The sequence below is a fragment of the Thunnus thynnus genome, chromosome 21, assembly GCF_963924715.1.
Source record: "Thunnus thynnus chromosome 21, fThuThy2.1, whole genome shotgun sequence".
NCBI classification, from domain to species: Eukaryota; Metazoa; Chordata; class Actinopteri; order Scombriformes; family Scombridae; genus Thunnus; species Thunnus thynnus.
The window spans coordinates 6,893,345-6,911,959 of NC_089537.1; the positions used below are offsets into that span (position 1 = coordinate 6,893,345).

The following is an 18,615-nucleotide window of genomic DNA, read 5'->3' on the forward strand; positions in this document are numbered from 1 at the left end:
CTCAAAAAGAAACAACTTTTTTTTTCTCCCTCAGTGCTAGACACAAGAAATTAAGGTTCAAACATGCAACGTGAAACGCATTTTAGTCTGGAGTTGCTTTGCAGATAATTAAAAGGTTGTATAGTCTGATATATAGAGGAGACTATACACCCTGAACCAGAACGTGTACAAAAATGGCCTCAGAAGACATTTTCTTTGCAGCAGCTCCAGATGAAGACTGATACCATCACCAATTTGAGTTTTCTTGCTTTTGAAGTGACATATTCACTTTTCCAAAAAATGAAGATTAGCTCAGCCAGGATCAAAGCAATAAGTAATATTTCATTACCTGTTTGATAGGCTTGCTATTACTCATTTGGAGTTGTGTTTCTCTCTATCTGGTGAATATAAGTCCAATATTCACTCTCTTTTAGCTCTGTTTTTGCTCTCTCCTCATCTCCTGGGGGAAATATCTGGCTCTTTAGCTGCTAAATGCTCCGCTATGTTCACCAGCTGGTCTACAGCTAACTGTGTGTGTTTGCCGTTTGGTGCTGAACAGGTAGTGCACAGTGGCTTTTTAGAGCTTCTTCTCTGAAAACAGCAGCTGAAAACAACACTGTGAAAGCACTGAGAGTGAACCAGAACAGTAAAGCTGCAGCCAGACAGCTGAACAATGAGCTGAAACTCGCTATAAAGCAGCAGAGTCGCTGATGATTCTCTGTAGGTTCATCACTACGAGCCACGCCTCTGACATCATCATTTGACACATTGTTACCATACAAAATATTGATTATAGCCGCTTTAAGCATCAATAAGCCATCACCACAGTCATTTCAAAACTTTGGTTTAATTGCTGTAAACAAACAAATCCATTGCCGAGATGTACAGATGGAGCTAAGCTTTTTTGAGTTTCTCACAATGGCAGATGGTGAAACAAGGGAAAGGCCTGTGGAAAAAAAAAAAAACATCTCTTCCAACATGTTTATCCTCGTCAGGGTGGTGAACGGAAAAAAAAACGCTTTGGTCAAAGAGGCAAAGAAACGGATATCAGGAAGTTAAAGAACGGACAGTTAAGCGAAATCGACTTAATAGGAGGAAGTGACACCATCTGGTTCGGATGTTGCTTTTATCTCAATTTAGTTATTGTCACTGGTTTGAGGAAACGAAACAGAAATGATAAAAAAAAGTCTAAAAATGCTGCGTATTACACTTCATTGCTATACATAGAAATTTCACTGGTAGTTTCTGTCTTCACAGTGTAAAGAAATGCTGAATCACTGGGTTGTAATACGTGATTGTTCATGTGGACAACAGGAAATGTACAGACAAAAAGCTGCTTCTCCTGCAGTCAAGTCTGTCGAAATCTGTCAAAATGTGAGAAAAGGGTATTTCCTGACCGTTAAATGATTTTATGGTGGAAAATGCGGACAATAATCCAGTCTCAATTCCTGATTGGCTGCTGTCAGTTTAAGTTTTATTTTTATTTCACCAGATGACATAATGAAATTCTGATTGCCTAATCTTTATTAAAATGGAGAAATGAGAAGTGTCCTTTCACATATGCATAAAAATAAATGCAGCATATGACCAAATAAATGTGCAAATAGCATTAAAATGAAATGAAATGAAATAATCAGCCAATTAATCAATTAGGTGATAAAAAGAAAATGGATAAAAAACAATTTTGATAATTTATTAATCATTTAAGTAATTTATCAAGCAAATATTTGCTGGTTCCAGCTGTCAAATGTGAAGATTTAAGGCATTTCTCTGTTTTATATGATTGTAAATTTAATATTTTGAGGGCTCTGACAAAAGGAGGTTATATGAGGAGGGTGATGTTTGTAAAGCATGTCTGTGTTTAGTGATAAAAATGAAAATATCCACAAAAGACAAACCGGCATTGGCCCCGGTACACTTCAAAGTAATTATTTACAATTAGTTCCTAGCTTAAGAGAGTTTTATAATCAGTGCACAGCAGGTCAACTGAATATGCAAACACTGTATGTTAAATCTGTCTACAGGTCAGCACACAGTTCAACACCAGTGTTTTGTCTCTATTTTCCCTATAATTAGTACCAAAATATGTTATTTCCATGAAACGTTCTAGGAAATCCTTAGAAAATTACAGACCCATAAAATAAAATGTTCCTAAGAGAATTGGTTCGACTAAAGCAGCAGCTGCTTTCTTATTTTTTTTTGCACAACATCCATTAGCGAGCGAGCAAATGAGTGAGTGACCGCAACTGGTGAATGTTGGGCTGTGAGGGGAGAAATTCCTGCTCGCACTGTGGTGGGAAAAAAAAAAAAAGGGAAACAGGTGGCTTTCACCGCTTACCTTTATTCTTCTTCCTGTTCTTTGACTGCAGAGAGGAGGACTGTTGGTATGTCTGAGAGAGTTTAGAAAGAAGAAAGAAGAGAGGGAGGAAGGAAGGGAGAGCAGGTTGTCAGGATGAATCAGTGGCCTTTCTTTACTGCAAAGAATCCTGGGATATAAAAGATGACAGATCTTAGGGAGCCGAGGAGACGGGGAGAGGAGGCAGAAGACAAACTGACATAAAGGGAAACTCTTTCTCTCATTATCTCTCTCTTTCTCACACACACACACACACACACACACACACACACACAAACGTGGGGTACGGATGGAAAAGTCAACCTCATGGAGGACTTTAGCGGCTCTCACACCTTCTAAACATAGAACAGGGAGAGGAAGGGAGGAACGGTGGCACAATAGGACGTCCAGGAGTTGGAGGAAATGTGAGAACACAGAGGTCAGGTGCCTCTGGGATTAAATAGAAACCTCAGTAAGCAAAACATGAGGGACAACGTTCAGCTCTCGCCAGCGCGTTTTTGTGATTTGACCTCTTTCGACAGGTCAGATTGGGCAACAGAACAGCTCTGATGTCACGATACTACGCGTCAAGAGCCTGGAGCTCGGCCATTCGCGGCCCCACGCTCAGCAGGACAGATGACATGGGCCCGCCCACACCCACTGACACGCCATCTGCCATCGCAGCATCCGCGCACACTGTAAACACACACACACACACACACGCTCAAACACAGAAACGCAAACACTATTAATTTCCAAAGAGATACTGTCAAGATATATAAGGTCACCGCCGGTCAATGTGACTGTCTGGACTGAAGAGCGTCGCGCTCAGACGGACAGGCAGGGCGGACAGATGTCATGGAAGTGACAGGGGGTAATAACGAGTCAGCATTCGCTCGGATCACACTTCACTTTTGCACTTTTTCATCAGGGGAAAAAGCTCAAATGTTTTCGTCTTTTCTCTGCCTGTTACATCCAGTATGCATTATCAAACTCTTTACAAGACTTTAACTGTGAGGATGCGACCGAGGGGAAAGTCAGAGGAATTACATAACCTTGTTTGTATGTCTGGTTTTGCATCTACAGTGTAAACATAGTGCAATCTTAAAGCTACTGCCTGCAACTTGAGGTAGAAGTTGCAGATAGAAACGTCTTTATTGCTAAGAGCAGTGTTTTTGGACAAACCTTAACTACTTTCCATAGAGGAGTCGCCAGTATTGCCCCGCCAGTGAGAGGCAGACCTCTCTCTGCATCTACTCTGTTCAGTGAGTGGCAGAGAGGCGGAGCAGCACATTCAGTCATCACAGCAGCTGACATCGACGTGAATGAGATGCACATGTGCAAAGTGTTGCCAAGGACTAATCACTAATCTGTATTGTTTACTCCTCCTTTGTTTCACTTTAAACAATTTAATGTGATGGTTTTGACCTTTATCGCTGTCTTATCACTCACTATCACACAGTTCATTCCTGTTTCTGAACTTCCTGGTTTCAGATCAGGAGGCTGTGCTCTGTGTGAGAGAAAAGATAAGAAAGATATTTTGTTGCTTCTAACTTTCTCTCTGAGTGATTATTTTACATGTTAATATAGCCGATATCACAGCACAGCTGTTGTCTTTAAATTATGTGTAGGGGTGATTTTGTCAGACGACGTTTTGGTTATAAAATCTGAATTTTAGCAGAGCAGCAGCTTGGAAATGGTTTGGAAGTGACTGCTGGTAAACATGTAGTCTTAATGGGCTGCGTTTCAGTCACTATTTCATACTCGTCCCGTTGTCTGACAACAGAAATAGAAAAATGTGTAAATGAGAAAAGCTTTATTTGTAATTTAGCTGTATTAAAACACAGTATATATGAGCACAGAGAGTAGGAGAAAAGCAGCCAGATGTAAAAGGTTGACACCCTCTAACACTAGGCAGAATGCAAATATGATGCAATGACATCACAAATATGCTAATTAGTACATGACATCATCTGGTGACATTGAGCAACTTTTCAAGCAGGCTTTAGCTACTTTCCATTGAAAGAATTTGACAACAGTGGCATTGTTGTGCTGTCAATCACTAAATTTGACTGCTACTGTGGTGTTTTTTCATCAGGCTTTCTGTTAAAAGAGTGGTTCAACATTTTGATAAATATGCAAATATATTTTCTTGTCGAGAGTTAGATGAGAAGATCAACAAGACTTTCACATCTGTACTGTAAATATGCAAACGTTTAGCTTAGCTTAGCTTAGCTTAGCTTAGTTTAGCTTAGCATAAAGACTGGAAACGGGGAAACAGCTAGCCTGGCTCCATCCAAAGGAAACAAAACCCTCCTACCAGCATCTCTAAAGTTCACTAATGAACATTTGTACGTGCTGTTTATTTACAAAAACTGAATTTCTTTAAAAAAAACTGAATAATTTCAGAGAAGTTCAAGAAGGCACCAACTGAAGGGGTGAAAGATTTTTAAAATATTTATATCATAAGTGTTGTTTCTTAGTAAAAACAGTCTTTGGACTTGCTGATGTAAAAATATAATAAATATGAAAAAAAAAACAAAATCAGCGACTTACGTGATAAATGGAGGCTGGGTCTCTCGGTGGAGAATCTCTCTGATTTGCCTGGAGGACGTAGTGGGAGGGGCTTTGGCTGTGGTGACTCCGCCTTTTGGCGCGTTTGGCCGTGTCATTGGACCGTTTGCCCGGACGAGCCGTGTGGGAGGAGTAATCCTCAGAGCCGGTCCTCTCCTCCCCACCGCTCAGTCCCACATAACGCATGAGTGACGCTTCTGTGAAATGAACCAACCACAGAACACATTTAAGTAAAATATCTTTATATCAAATACATTTTAAAAGAAATGTGTCAAGTTATGTCACAAATATCCTTGATGCAAATTGCATCAGGGATGTCTGAGGTGTCAGGTTTGCAGTATAATTTCGCATCTTCTGGATGTTTTTTCTTCAAAATGTTCATTTGCAGTGTCATATGCATGTTTTTCTGCAGTGACATCGCTGCCTATCAAGAGATTTTTTAATCCCAATTAAGTTTTTTGGGGGTTAATTAAAGATTAAATCTAAAAAAAAAAAAAAAAAAAGTCACACAAAGTTTCATCAAAATTAGAAACGTGTGATGTTTGAGTATAATAAATAATACATTTGAGTTTCAGATTTTGACCTTTAATCATAACATCATTATTAGGCTGATCAGTTATTTTGAGAATAATGGGCTCTGGTTTCTATCTCTCTGTCAAGCTGTCCGTCCTCTGTAAGTACTTGAACTATTGACATGATCATTAAGAAAAGATCATAGTAACAGTTAAATGAAAAGAAATAAGAACCACAATAACCAGCATCAAAGTCAAACACTTCACAAACCCAACTTTTCCACCTCGTTAAAGGTAACCTGACGACGGTTTGTTACACGGAACCATCTGAGAAGTCGTGCTTGGAGACTGTTTGGAAAAGAAAGAGCACGCACTTTCAAAAAATGCTTGACAGGTGATTGGATGAACCATCTGTCTATCACCGTCTTACCTTGTGAGGCAGCTGGATTCGAGTGAGAATCCTCATAGGACGCTGATTGTTCGGACACAAGCGAATAACTTGAAGACTGACGAGATGGATTCGTGACTTTGTGATGTTGTGATCTCGCAGATCCAGGTGCCTCGCAAGGTAACATTAAAGCTGTGTTCATACTAAACATTTGCTTCACATCAAGTCTGAACACCGTTTTTGCCTTCTGAGGGAGAACAGCCGTTCTTCTCAGAACAGCATAATAATATGTTGTTTTAAAAGGGACATATCATGATTTTTGTGATTTTCTGTTATTTTTACGGCACCGGCTACAGAACTGCTGCATGGAATGGAGTAGTTTTCCAAAATTTATTGGCAGACCTCTTATAGACCACTAACCAGACATTTTTTACCATTACATCAGGCATTTTAGTGCCGTTAAATGGGACATTTTTACCACATTACCACATACACACTGTTTTAACCCAAACCATGATCTTTCTCTAACCCTAACCAAGTGATTTTTTGGCGTAAACCTAACCATTCTAACCGAAATCATGGGACGTATTGGCGTATCACCTGCATTTGATCATGTGATCTTGCAATATCAATACCAGTGTGCATGCGTAATAATTCCAACAATAAACAGACTATTGACACAAAGGAATCCATACCAATAGTCACTTCCTAAAATAAAAACACTAGTTTTTGTAGTTTCTGAGACACTATTGGATCCATATTCTCCATCATATTCTATAGTGATGGACACAATAATACTGTTTTCTTGTGAGCATGTGTGAAAGGGAGAACATGTCCATGCATGTATGAGCTGATCTGTGTTTGTGTTTATTGATATATTTTGTTCAGAAGACACACTCTTCCATCTTTTTCCAACCAAACTTCGTTTCACCGCGCCACAGGGGAGGAAACTCAGGTTTCACTACCTCTCTCCACGATTCCCACCCGGTCCTCCCCTGGTTGCTAGGCAGCGGCCAGTGGAAAATGAGACACCGAGAAGAGCTGCTGTCAGCGTCACCATGGCAACTGTGTGAGTGATTCAGGTGGAGGTCAGGGAGAATCGTCTTTTTTTTTTTTTTCTGTTGCTGCCTCCTCTCATCCCTCCTTTTCTGCCTCCTCCTTTTTCTCCCCCCCTCCCTCCCCTCCCGTCTCTTTTCCTCTCTTTGTATCTCTTTTATTCTTACTGCCTTTCATTTTCTCTGCCTTTGTGCCGACTGTCTACCTTTTTCCCCCCCTCTCCCTCCCCCTTCTCATCCCCTCTTATTTCGTTTCTCTGTGATGCTAATCACAGAGAGAATTAGAGAAAAGGATGGAGGCGCATTGATCTCCGCACACTGATCTCTTCATAATACGGAGAGTCGGGGACGTTTAACAGAATCTAACAGGCTCCCGAGGAGGTGCGCACACATGCATATGCACTCCACACGCTGGCACTCACCTCTGCGGCTTTCTCTGTTGAGCTTGGCTGGGTCTTCATAGTCGCCCACCCAGTTACACTCCACAGGCATGGAGATGGGCCTCAGCCTGCCTACAAGTACACACACACACACACACACACACACACACAATTACAAAACTTATCATCCTGACTCTCCCTTTTTATATGCTGATGTGTGATATTTAAAATTCTTGCAAAGATTTCAGGCTTTTTAAAGTTTTATTCTCAGAGCTCCAACACTTTTAAAACTTATTATTAACCACCTTGGGCTGGCAGGTGGATTCACAGGCTCATGATTGGTTTTTTGGCTCAAGTGGCTCAATTCAGCAGAATGAGATCGAACTCAATCCCCCCCTTCCTCTTTTTCTCCCTCTCTCTCTTTCTCTCACACACACCACACTCTCATCATAAGAGCGTACCATATGTAGGCGTGGTGCAGTAAACAGGCTCCTCCTCATCTCGCCGGCGAGACTCTTGATCCAGGAAGGAATTCGGTGACTCAGAGCGCTTAGCAACACTGACGCCACCATGGTTACGGGATGCCTCATCCCCAGACAAGGCTCCTGTCTCATCTCTATGGCAACAGCAGAGGCAGATTTACCGGCAAACAAGCGTACATCAAAGTCAAAGCTCCTATTCCATTTTGTTAAAACGTTTTCCTTAAGAGTGAAAAGTTCACACACACACACAAAAACACGCTACCTGGGTGTGTATGGCTCAGCGGGCGGAGGCGGGATGTAAAGGTCCTGGAGGGCGGAGCTCTTGGTGGGTGTGCCTGAGGGTGTGGCCGAACTGCTGCCTGGGCTTCTGGTTGGCTGCAGGAGGCGAAAGTGACAATTGATCTTTCTTTTTCAGGTTTCTAGAATCTTGAACATCTTGCATTGATTAGTAGTTTAAAGGCTGCTAAAACATATTTTCTCAATCAGCCTCTTTAAAACGGGCGCTACATGAACACACACACGTGTCTGCCAAGGTTAAAACAGTTTTAGTTGTCTGTATCTGTGTATAGTTTGAATTGGGTGAAAAAGGTGACATCACATTCGTCAGTGCACTAATTAACATTCAGCGACATTAGAATCAAAATCTGATGACAGTTGTTGGGTTGTTTACTTCTGTTGCCGGGCCACTGTCACTGAAATTGGAAAAATTGAAGTCTTTAACTCAATATTAATGTCTTTTTTTATGAACTTTAACTTTATTTAACGTTATAGAGAAATACTTAAACTCTGGAACCTAGTTTTTAGAGGCTTTAAAAGATAATTTGGGTTTATTGGGTTATGGCCATCATTTTTATGGGTAGTAATAACACTGTAGTCAACAAGTTAATTGCTTTGGAACACTGGCGACATCGCTAACACCAAAAAAAAAAAAGGGACATAGCAAGAAACAGTCAGATGATCAGACAGGTTTTAAACTTTTAACGGCAAAGATGACTGAGGTGAAACAAAAATACTAGAGTGATGTCCCCGAAACAATACGATAAAGTAAGATCAGCAGAATTTACAGATGAACTTCATTGATTTCTGGATGCAGTAGTCGAGTGTTGGTGCAGAGGGGACCCATCCAAGATTGGCTGCAGGGTGGCCCATGAATTTACGTTATACTGCTTTGGCCTACAGTACTGAGAGTCGTAGCTGCACACAGTCGCAATCTGGCAAGCGTTTTTACAACCCATCTAACTGTCTGACTGCTCTTATGATATTGATATCACTCTGTTCCCATCATCTCAGTAATTACTTTGGTGACTTCAGACCTTATCTTACAGTAACCAACAAAAATGATGGCCAAAACTACAAAAAAAAATAAGCACCGAGCCGTAATAAACCCGAATTACCCTCTTTGAGACTCAGCTAATGCAATCACACAGAAACAGTGATGCAGGGTAGAAGAGTACTGCTGTTTTCCTTTGTGTTTCCTCCTGATTGTGTAGATAATTAGCGCTAATTGGGGATATACATTTCATAATTCGCAGCAGCTCTGGGAATGTGGGTGGAGGGTGCCATCAGTTTTCCCTTCAAACTCATCCCAGTGTGTTTCAGCCTGCAAACAAAACCATGCTGAGCCACAGTACCCTGACCTAATTACACGCTTTAGCTGAAGCCGTACTGGGAAAGGGAATACTGTGGGGAATTATGTGGGCCAGTGCAGTGCTTTAATAAAGTCTATAAAAGGTAGAGCTGGTCCCACCTGCAGAGCCAGGGGTTTCCAGCGCATGTTCTTCAGCAGCGCAGGGGCGGAGCTGAGCGTGCTCTGCGGACGCTTCTTCAGGGTCAGGGACACGACGCCTTTATCGGCCCTCAGCGAGCCGACCAGGTTACGTAATTGCCAGCCCACCTGTAGACACGAGAGGACAGCGGGTCAAAGTACATGCTGACCTGCTGGCAAGCTATCATCATCTGGATAATGAACAGTACAAACACGACCTGATTCGTATCTAGCATTTACTGTATACGCAGCAGCCCCGTAGTTTGAATTCCGTCCACGTCGTGATTGGATCTTGCTTGTTGAGCCTTCTGTGCAAGGCAAGTGAGTGTGGAGGTGGGAAGTCTATCTATAGAGCTTTCATGTGATGTAACCTGCCCTCAATGTGAAAACAAATGTATCTCATCATACATCTTTCATATTCAGTCACAAATCCATGCCAATACTCTTTGTTTGTGCAGAAAAACCTACTGTAAACAAAAAGTAAAAATGTCTACTATCTGACTTTTTAGTCGTCTGCTCCGTTTGGGGAGATTCTCTCTCATAAAGGCATCTTAATTGTATTTACCGAAATGACCTGAGATCTGATTATAATGTAAGAGGAGGTGCAGAGAAGGTGTCGAAGATCTGATTACACTATTTGCAATACTTGCTGTGTGCATTTGCAGCTTGTAAAACTACAATCTGGACTATAGATGTAAACAGAAGTTGGCTTTAACTCCCAATTTGATTGACAGGTTTTATAACACAATGACTATATAACACTAACTACTGACTAATTCATACTGCTTAAATATTACTGTGAAAGTTACTGTTTATAGGAATCTTTTCTGATGATGTTAAAGATCCCATCCAGTCATGTTTTAAGACATAAAATAAGTGAGATCAAAGTCAGTGATAATAAATTGTGTCTGACTTGGTTTCCCCACAAAAAAAGTTCAAACACCCTGTTAAAAATCCTTAAAATCTCCTCCGTCTCCCTCACTGAAAACCCCCAGAATCTATGAATATGCAAATATTTTTCATTTCAAAGGTTTAACGGCTGGACACAAGATGTCTGAAAAGTCTGTTCTCAGTGTTTGTGCACTGGAGGCTTCAAGTTTCCACATGTATACTGGACCATGATTGGCTTCCAAACCAGTTGTGATGTCACAAATCATGCTCGTAGGTATCAGCAGATGAAAGTGAAAACAAACTCTGCACATATATTATTCTGCTCAGTGAAGCTCAAACATCCGACTGGAAGAGCAAGAAAAAAAAACATATTTTTGAGTGGACGAGGACTTTAAGGACTGTTACTTTAAAGAAAACAGGCCTATATGTCAATTATGATCAGTTGAGAAACACACAAATTGCTCAAATAATGAAGCAACACCTGTGATCTAGTTCAGGCAGCCCAACTCACTCACATACTGCAATACTCTCCTCACCGTAACATATATCCAACACACCCTTATTATCATGGCGGCGTACTTAAGTCTTGAGTGCTCTGCCCACACTCTGCTGCACGCCTGCTGCCACACTGCTCACATGAGCCATGCCTGCTCGCTGCCGCTGCCTTTCATACAGCGTTTCAAAAGCACCATCTCCATCCCAGCATCCACCTGTAGGCTCTGAGTCTGTCTTCCCCTGGGAGGGGAAATCAGTATCGTCGCTCCTCGCTCCGTGCTGTGTCTGATCAATGTTTCCTTGTGGGGAGCAACTAGGTCAGAGCCTAGACGCCAAACACTATTACTGTATGTAGATAATAATCTACCCTGTGTGAGTTGGCTGACTGAAAAGTAAATATATATAGATTTACGGTAAACATGCATTTTGTCCTATCTAGTAAAGATATTTTTTTGTATATTTTTTGTTCATTTCAGGAAGATTTAATACCTACATTCACACACAAGCACACAAGACTTATGAATATATATTTTTGTGTATGTTTAGAAAATATAGGCGCACACACACACACACACACACACACACACACACAGTAGGAAACCCACCACAGTCTGATGATTGACTTGAATGACTTCATCTCCCGCATGGATCTTCTTACAGCGGTCAGCTGGAGACTACAAAGCCAGAGAGAAGACAGACGACTATGAATTGATCTGAGCTTATTGATCCCTGCATAGTAGAGTGGAAGTTTCCTAACAAACTGTATTTAAATATCTATAAGAGAGAAAAGCCTTGCGGAGGAATCTCTATGGAATCTGATATGCTGTTATGGATCCAAATGTTGTCAGTTTTGCAGATATTCTGAGTAAGGATTGGGTTTTCGATACTTTTCGACCTCTGGGCTCGTGGAGGGAAATAAGCTACATTGGGGTTTATTTATGTCTCAGATAAAGCTAAGTGCTTGTGTAAAACATGAGGATCGTGAGTTTCTTACCCCTTCAGTAGTTCCTGTGATCACGTGGAGGCCGTCGTAGGTCGACTTGATGTACATCCCCTGACAGACAGAAGGAAATAAAAAGAAAAGAGGAGATTGTGTAGCTGCAGGTGAAGTATTAGTTATAGTTTCTCACATACACATGAATAAAAATAATTGACTGAAGAAAACAAGAGCAAATTAATGAACACATCTGCCAATTTGCATACACCGCCCACACAACAAAACAAACACTAATGAATACGTCAACCACTTGATGATACTTGTAAACAGGCTCACTATTGTTTTCTTGAATGATCATTGGTGATATTGACTATACACAACCTTTTACTAATCACTAGCGTTTTTATTAGTTTTCCCACAGAAACATATATCGTGTTGTTTACTTTAGTTGTGTTGTTTAGTGCAACTTGCAGTGTTTCTGTAGTTGCAGCTTTATGTCGTCAAAGGGACAAATGTGTTTCTCAATTTGCTCGGGTTTCACTGAGCTCTCTCAGCCACCGAATGAAACAATCCCCTTCAACACACACACACACACACACACACACACACACACACGCACACACACACACACACACAGTCATTACCAGTCCTTCAGAGGTTTTGATGTTAGTGAGGTGAACCAGCTCGAGGTGGGCCGACTGAGAAACCAGCGGGTCCGATGACACACACACAATGTGCTCGCACACCTCCGACAGAGTCTTACACTACAGAGGAGAGAAGAAGAGATGACAAGTAGCGGCACACGGAGCTTTTATAACAAACAGGTTCACCGGCTGTGCTTCATTAAGAAGACAGAGATGAAAATAAGAGCAAAAAAAAGGAACAACCTTCACCTCGTATTTATCAAAATTATGACTCTAGCTCTGATAAATCCTTGTGTTTCCCCTCAGAGAATGTTTCAGCTTCTTAATCAAAGGTTCTGGCTTCGTGTTTGCAGAGGACAGTAAACATATTTGGCCTTTTGTCTAATGAAGCAGCGTCTCTTGCTCCGGATTTCACTTCAAATCTAAATCTAAGCTCCCAGTTTTAACATCGCTATGGTTTATTATTGTTCTCTGCTGCTTCCTGTAGCATTTTAAAGCATCATTTCAACCAATTTTCTCACTTAGCGTCAGTTTATTTGCCTTGTTTTTTTTTCCCCCCCCTAAAACAACGGAGATGAATAAAGTTTTCATTTGTGAGACTCACTGCATTGAAAAATTCATCAGCAATATATTTCTCTCCAGAAACAACTGAAGACTCTGGATAATCCACAGAACATGCTGACGACTGATTTAGGGATCATTTCCCTGGCAGAAATTTAGTTCGAATGAAAAGTGTTGACGGCGTATTTTCTGGATAATCCACAGCAGTGGCTCCCAAAACTTTTTTTTTCTGTCATGCTTCTTCTTTTTGAAAGCTGTACTGGCAGCTCGATAAGCTAAGGAGTATGATAAGCTTCTTCATATTTTAGATTTTTTTGCTCGACGTACTATCTTGTACTTTAAAATGTCATTTTGCTGAATAAATCCTCTGAGTCTTGCTAGCATCAGAGTGCTCTCGTTCGCTAATACTTTATTTTACAGGTGCTTTAGCTTTATACTGATATCCTGGAAGTTTGTGAGTGTAATTTGCAGGTATGCAATGGTTAATTTTTAAGATGTTTTACAGAGAGAGTGGTGCAATTTGGTACAAATTACTACTACTGTTCTTCACTTTATCACTACTACTTTGTACTTTTTGTACTGTACTACTGAAAGAAATGGGAGCCAAAAGCTACAGCCCTCATTCTGTGCAAAAATACATTCAGCTGGCGCTAAAATGAGGCTTCAGCAGTCTGAGTCAGCGAACACCAGTCAGTATCTTCCAAAGTTACAGTCTGCACAGTATGAAATTCCCTCTTTTCCCTGGAATGATGTTCCAGTCTGAGCTGTGGCAGAGGGATACAGAACATTCTGGTAGTCTGGTAGTAAGGATGTTATGCAGCTTTTTCTACTCAAGACGTGCTCAGAGAAAAAACTTGAGTGTTTTTTTTTTTTTTTCTTTGCAGATTTGACAGCTGGAATATTTTTGAATTTTGAGTGTTGCGGTGCGTGTGTGACATCTCAGAGCAGGTCTCCAGCTGTCATCCTCGTCTTTCAGACCTCGACTCGCTCTGTGCTTATTAAGACCTGGGATATGTGTCTGTGTTTATCTGGTGTGGTCTGAAAGAAACAAATAATGAGAGAAACGTATTCCAGAGGACTTGTGGTTAAAAGCTGTCAAAATGGACATAAAGACAGTGTTTGTACGGCTCAGTAGAAGAAGAGCTGTGAGAAAACATCTGAAGAACACAGTCACATCGTACCGGCTAAGCTGACGACAGCTGACGAGGGGGGTGAGAGGAAATAAAGACGTAGCATGTGGTCCGTTCACCCTGCCGGTTCTGGCGAGGATCTACATGCGACGACTAGCACGTACCCCTCCGCCGCAGCTCGGCAAGGAACGAAACAAAAAGACTGTAACTTCAGCAGATACCGACTCAATTTAGATAACCGAGACTCCTGAAGCATCACATTAACTTCAGCTGAACTTTGCAATGCATATTTGCTCAGAGCGAGAGCTGTGGAGCTCATCTCTTACAGCGTAGTCTCGTTACGGGGGAATAACTTCAAGGTCAATACGGAGAGTAGTCATTTTTTACAGCTTCTAAGACCCATTTCTATGTGCGTATTGGCTCGTTGGTATTGTATTAAGACAGACTTGAAAAAACCTGAACCTATCCTTTAACGCACAGGCTAGAAAGTACATTTTTTTCCTGAAATGTCAAACTTTAAAATGCTACAGGAGGCGTCGCTGAGATTTATTTAGACACTTCAATATCTGAATGGATACGAGGGAATGTGAGGTCTTACGAAAACAGAACGCTACCCATCAACACAGAGTAAATAAGCGACAGCTGGCTGAGGAAGGGAAACTCACCACATGAAGGATTTTGTTCTCCGTCTCAAACACCGTACAGTCCTGGGGGACAAGCAAAATTTAATGTGGCGCGAGCAGAACATCCTGTCTCGCTCAAAAAAAAACAAAAAAAACCACTCAAAAACAAACCATCTCACCGCTCACACTGTATACTGTCTGGGCCTCACATTACTGAACCCTACACCTGCACACTCTATGCCCTCGCGGATAAAAATACGCCCACACAAACAGACACATTTATCTTTTATTTATACACACATCAGTCATACAAAAAAGACAGACTGTTAAGACGTAAATAGCAAAAAAGAATCAAGTCTCGCTCAGAGATGCAAAGAGCAGAGTCTTAGACTGCTGCATCACACCCACACACACACCGTTCTTCGGGGGATATGACAACCCACGGCAGCTCCCCTCTGCCTCACACTTCAAGTGGAGGAGAATAAGAGCTATCAGCCTTCAAAACACACACACACACACACACACACACACAAACAATTCCACACACCTGCTGTACAATGGTGGTGAGCTCCAGGCAGAGCTGAATGACATTATTTCGGGTTACTGAGTAGTCTGCCACTGCAGCAAAAGGAGACCTGGGAGGAACAGATAACACACCAGTATGTCTTATAATGTTTCTGCTGCATTCGATAATGTAAAGAGATGGACAGGGCCATTATTAAAGGAGGAAGAGGGGGGTGGAGGGGTGGAAGGGTGGAGGGGTGAGGGGGAGGTGACACGCGACAGACATCGTGTGGACACATACATAGAAATTCAGTGAGTGATTCATTCCTGAGTGAATCTGTGACACTCAACCTGCATTATAAATCAAGAAATATAAAGTTGCTTATGTAGTGTGACGGACATTTCACTTGAATTTTTTTTGTATGTTTTGTTTGTTGTTTTTTATTGGTTGCAAAAACATTTTAAAATCATTTTGGAAGGTATATTATTTCTTACATATCAATATAAGAGATTATCATACTGTGAACAGGTGACCTCATGAAATGATGTAAAACTCAAAAAAATATCAGAACTGATTTTCTTTCTGAATGTAAATTTCTAATAAAGAGTTTGATGTTTCTCCTTTGAAATATGTTGTATAGAAATACATGTAACTGTGTTTACTTTCATTATCAGTTAATATATTGATTATTTTTTTAGATTCATTGAATTTTTATACTATTGTTTTTCTGACAAACAGTCAAAAACTCAAAGATATTCAATTTACAGTGATGTAAAATAAAGAAAAGCTTTTAAAAAAAATCATCTGAGAAGCTGGAAAAAGAGAAGGTTGGCATCTGTGCTGAACAAATGACTCAACTGATTAATGGATAATGGATTAATTGTTGTAATTTGCTGAGGATCAACTATTTAAACACCGTTCAGAAAACTATAAACAGCTCGAGAATAAAGTCATAAATGCAACCTAACTTCATGTTTAGTGTAAATCTTAGATTTCAGGTTTTAGCTGTGCCGCCATGATGTGCAGGCAGCTTCTGCACTGGTGGGACGTTACATTGGTGCACTGCCATAGCAACAAGTGGACCTCTGCAACCTCATTCATAAAACTGTGCTTGATGCCACACATGAATGTAACTGATGCACAAAAGATGAACAGTGTATAACAACGTTTAATATCCCAAATTGTACATTTTTCCTTTAATGAACTTATGCACAAGCCTCATACTGTGTGCCAATATACACTACCATTAATCAAAATGTCCATTGTGAATAAATGCATACAATGTAAATCAATGCAAATAACGCTTGTCATTCAGTAGTATGTAAAAAACCCCAGAGAGGTCAAAGGTTGACCTACACTGCTCAGTGTCATAGCTCTGGTGTGACCAATTAAAGAAAACGTATAATTTATCTAATTTAAGGGTTCAGGGAACAGCACAGCATCTCTGCTCTCTTAACAGCAGACTTCTTTAAAAGACCATTCAGATGATCGAGTTGTAATTTAACAGAATTATCCTTTAAGTGGAGTCTGCCTTGACAGTTATATTCCTCCACTGAGAGACGGGAGGACAACAGCTCAGGCTGAATGATGAAGCCTCTAATGAAGCAGGTAAATAAGACGTGCGGTTATTTATCACAAAAGCGCACCTATTTACACGCCTCACATTGATTATGTGTCATTTCAATCCTTTAGAAACAAACAAATGCACTGTTAAGACCTGGATGTTCTTGTGTGAAATAGACTAGTCTGAATGGAGTTATTAGGCCTTTGTGGATTTATTATGCTTTGCTTTGCCATTGGCACCATCGAATTCCCAATGTCTCCCAAATGTTTGTATGCACGCTCAGAGTTTCCACCGAAGTGTTGTCATGTCTGCTTTTATAAAAACCAATTTTCCTGCGAGAAGAGGTGTCTTTAGAGCCGTTTTTGTGCAAACACAATGTTTATAAATGAGGCCCCGGCTGATTTGGACATAACACACTATTCAGGTGTGAACATGGTGTTAATGATAAGGAATGTACTGCGGCTAATGGGGTGCTAATGACTGCATTCAGACACAATGACATCAAAACCCAACAGTATTACTGATATACAGAACATATACATATATATATATATATATACAACAGAAACACATTACTTTACTTCATTTGTTCTAAAGACCCAGATTAAAATTCGGCCACAGCCTCTAGTGTATGGTGTATCTGTGGTGTGTGTGTGTGTGTGATTTGGGTCATCAGTATTGAGGCTGTGTGCTATATATATGCAGGACCTAAGGCTACACAGACTGTTTGCAAACCATCATGCACCGACCCTCGAACAACGCTCGAACAACATTTTGTTTTCCAGCTCGGATGACGTTAAACAGCCGGCAGAGAAAGACTCCATTTGTGTCCGTTTCACACTTGTAGTTGTAGTTCTAGTTTTGAAGTTTCCATTTCTTTTTTGGTTATTTTTGATATCATTAATATTTCTACAGCACCGAGGGCTTTTGTTCTTCATTATACCAAGACCACAGAGAATACTGGTTTCTAATTGGTTTTATGACACATTAAACATTAAGTCAATGATCTGTTTGTTTTTTTTAATTCAGTGTTCAAGCTATTTGTCTTTTTCCACAATATGATGCTCAGTTTTTCTGGCATCAACTCTCATCTACTTTAAACAGTAAACTTTCAGAAAGGCTTCAAGGCTCAGAGATGTGGACTCGAGTCATTAATTTGATTACTTTAGGCTTCAAATCAAAAGCAAACACTCAACTTTGACCTGAACACAAATGACTCCTGACTTCACTCGGATTCCATTTGACTTAATATCCTTCCTGAGTTGTAGAAAAAAGGTGTGCGGTGAATCAACTGACAACAGACAGACTTTGAATGAATCAGACAGCAGCCAATCACAGCGGGAGCGAGCAGGAGAGGAAGGTGCATTTGACATTTCAGTGCAGACCTGCAGATGATACACTGAATGATCACATTCAGATGTAAAGACTCAAAAATATGACAACATGCAAAACATTCAGCATAGAAATGATAAATTATTGTGATCAGTTAACTTGAAAATGTTTTAATGTTTGTTTGAAAGCATTAAATTAAAAAAAAAGCTGTTAATTTTACTATACTACTCTGGGTTTTTTTTTTGGCATTTCATAATAAGCACATCACATTTATGGGGATTTAAATCATTCAACTTGAACACTAGTTAAACATAACAATATATGTCTCCCCTTAATTCAGTAGCTACATCTATTAGTCTTTGGTCACAAATCAGTCATTGGTGGACGAGTCTCACAGTGAGATCTAGGACACTATTTTGGATTGACAACTGAAGATTTCACCACGTTTCTCTTATGATTGTCA

The 18,615-nt window shown here is 40.5% G+C and overlaps 1 protein-coding gene across 1 annotated transcript in view; it reads right to left on the reverse strand.

Annotated features, from left to right (window-relative positions):
• Positions 1-18,615, reverse strand: part of cnksr2a (connector enhancer of kinase suppressor of Ras 2a) — a 50,082-nt gene that overhangs the window by 13,263 nt on the left and 18,204 nt on the right. The window contains exons 4-14 of the mRNA XM_067578665.1: positions 15,299-15,386; positions 14,794-14,835; positions 12,438-12,557; positions 11,851-11,910; positions 11,462-11,530; positions 9,453-9,599; positions 7,968-8,080; positions 7,685-7,839; positions 7,266-7,355; positions 4,871-5,085; positions 2,318-2,369 (exon numbers count right to left, since the gene is read on the reverse strand). Of these exons, the coding sequence (XP_067434766.1) occupies positions 2,318-2,369; positions 4,871-5,085; positions 7,266-7,355; positions 7,685-7,839; positions 7,968-8,080; positions 9,453-9,599; positions 11,462-11,530; positions 11,851-11,910; positions 12,438-12,557; positions 14,794-14,835; positions 15,299-15,386 (1,151 nt within the window). The remainder of the gene's footprint in view (positions 1-2,317; positions 2,370-4,870; positions 5,086-7,265; positions 7,356-7,684; positions 7,840-7,967; positions 8,081-9,452; positions 9,600-11,461; positions 11,531-11,850; positions 11,911-12,437; positions 12,558-14,793; positions 14,836-15,298; positions 15,387-18,615) is intronic.